The sequence below is a fragment of the Ruditapes philippinarum genome, unplaced genomic scaffold (genome assembly GCF_026571515.1).
Source record: "Ruditapes philippinarum isolate M1 unplaced genomic scaffold, ASM2657151v2 ctg4065_1_1_1_1, whole genome shotgun sequence".
NCBI lineage: Eukaryota > Metazoa > Mollusca > Bivalvia > Venerida > Veneridae > Ruditapes > Ruditapes philippinarum.
Window position 1 is genome coordinate 20,228 of NW_026858801.1, and position 2,495 is coordinate 22,722.

The 2,495-nt window shown below is 36.5% G+C and overlaps 1 protein-coding gene across 1 annotated transcript; it reads right to left on the reverse strand.

Moving 5' to 3' along the window:
• Positions 1-773: 773 nt before the first annotated feature.
• LOC132754312 (E3 ubiquitin-protein ligase TRIM71-like) lies at positions 774-2,495 on the reverse strand. Its single transcript, XM_060744929.1, has one exon. The coding sequence runs from the start codon at positions 2,493-2,495 to the stop codon at positions 774-776; it is 1,722 nt and encodes a 573-aa protein (XP_060600912.1).

A 2,495-nucleotide genomic window follows, 5' to 3' on the forward strand; every position in this document is an offset into this window, starting at 1 on the left:
CTACCATAATAGTCAGAATTGTGAGGGTTACGTAAGAAAATTGCCATAAAAGCTAGAATAAGGCTAGGTTGTCCCCACAGCTAATATTTATTTAGCATCAGGTGGTTGCCTTATTGAATGTTGCAATCTATGACGATGACTGTAGTCAAATATTTGAACAGTCTGAAAAGAGGCTGGTCAAATTTCATTGGGCAATCTATGACAATGACTACAGTAAAATAGTACAATTGTTCCAGAAGAGGCTGGCCATATTTCATTTGGCAGTCTATGGCCGTCGATTTAGTAAAATATTATAACTGTAGGAGCATGGTCGTGCGATATGTCATTAGACAATGACTTTGGTAAAATATTTTTTAAAAAATGACAGCATGCGCTCTGTAAATTTCACGTGGAATTCACATTCTCTGGCATTCTATTACAATGATTTACAAAAACAATATTACGAATGTTGCAGCAAACACTTAGCAATCTTAGCAAATTTTTGACAAAATCAATGAAAATATTCACCGAAAAGGTAAATATGTAACTGAACAGTCGATTTACGGGTTGTCCGTTAACATTGTACAAACAAAGTATATAAATGATGATCATCTATGCAGTATGTCTTATAAAAAAACTGCTATTTTGTTTCACTTATGAAATTTTCTAATAAAACGTAAATACGAATATCCAGAATTGCATGTTATGTTTTGTATTTTTCCCAATAATATAATGTGCTGTCACTGATCACATCTTATATGCGACATTGCAGCAAATAGTTACATTCAAAGTATTCAACAACTCCATTTCACATTGATTACACTTATTGTATCCTTTTCTATTACCTTCTGCGGAGAAGAACAGCTTACATATAATTTGCGATTACTTCCACTGTATGCTACATAGTGTGGGCCGAAAAGGGTCATATTCTTTAATCCCGTGTACTCACATTTCTTAAAGCTTCTCGACAACCTGATAATTCTGTAACCAGTGAAAATTAACAACGTACTATCTTCGAGCTTCTGTATTCCTTCAGGTCTAAAATATGTGTCATCCCGAAATTGTTGTACAACATTACCTTGCCATCCTATTTCCATGCACTTGCCACTACCTTTAGAGTAATCAGATACAAACATGGATTTCTCATCACTGCTGATTACAATCTTTTGAGGTCCGTCAAACAATCCAGGAGTATCTAACACATGTATCATATTCCCGTCCAAATCCAGAATAACCAGCTTTCCTGGATTGCAATTACAACCTACCACTAGCTTGTCCTGACAATAAGCTAGGCAAAAACACTTTTCTTCGACATTTATACGACGATCTGGAGACAAACTTGTATCAGTATAAGACATGACCTGTATACATTTTTCATCAGGTAATGCAACAGCAAGTTTATTGTGTGGAAGTATAACCAAATCATTTGGACCTGAAGACAGGTTTTTATCTGACACCAGCGTTCCTGTGTCTACATCTATCGTCTTAATTTTCCTATTGCCATGATCACTGACGATCAGATGAGTGACAGAAATCATAACAGCCCCAGACACATTACTTTTCTTTTCATCAGAAGGAAAAGTCACGTTGAATGATCTCTCATACTTCAAATATAATTTATTATCTGCTGATGGTTTGCCGTATGTTGAAATTTTTCCTAAGATTTTCTCTTGTTTCAGTTGATCAAGTAGCCTTTCGTTCCGATCGAATTGAATGTCGTCATATGTCATGTTATCTTGAACAGCCCGAAATTCCTCCCTTTTCAGAGTCATCACACGAGGTCTGACATTTTTCAATTCAATGAAAAGCTTATTATGCTTGTTTGCTTCCTTCAGGGCTTGAAGAAATGACTGTGAACGTTTCACCTCCTCGGCTATTTTTTCGCAAACAACCTGGATATTCTCGAGTTTGTTGTTTGCTGTGTTAACAACAGCTTCAGCTTCTGTCATCATCATTAGTTCCATCTGATCTAGACGATCGTTTATTTCCTCCCTAAAGAGCCTTATGTCTTCAACAAATTTTTTCTCACTTTGTTCTAGTTGTTTAGCAGCAACGGCAGCCTCCATAATGTTATTTTCACATTTCTTGACCAACACTTCCATTGTTTTGTTCAATTGTATCCATTCGCCAGATACGTTTCCTGAAATCTCAGGAATATAGTCAACTTTACATTGTTTGTGTTCAAGTGTAACACAGACATAGCATGCCACGGTTTTGTGAGTGTTACAATGGAATTCCAGTGGTTTATCCGTATGCTTGGAGCAGTTTTCGAAAAGTTCGTCACCACTTTTATTAACGGTCGTTTGTTGTGTTGGCATGGCGTCTTTATCAAGCAAAATGTGATTTCTACATGGCTTTGGCCTTTTATGATTTTCAAAACAATTTTGGCAGAGGTGTTCCTTGCAGTCTTGACAATATCCATATGCCGGTACTTTCAAACCATCTTGATCACATGGAAGGCAGTATAATATCGGAATCTTCTGCGTGTCAGCAATAATTTTTCCAGATACATCCAT

Bases quoted from the DNA above. Each gene is read 5' to 3' on its own strand.
- LOC132754312 (XM_060744929.1), bottom strand. From the start codon at position 2,495: ATGGATGTATCTGGAAAAATTATTGCTGACACGCAGAAGATTCCGATA.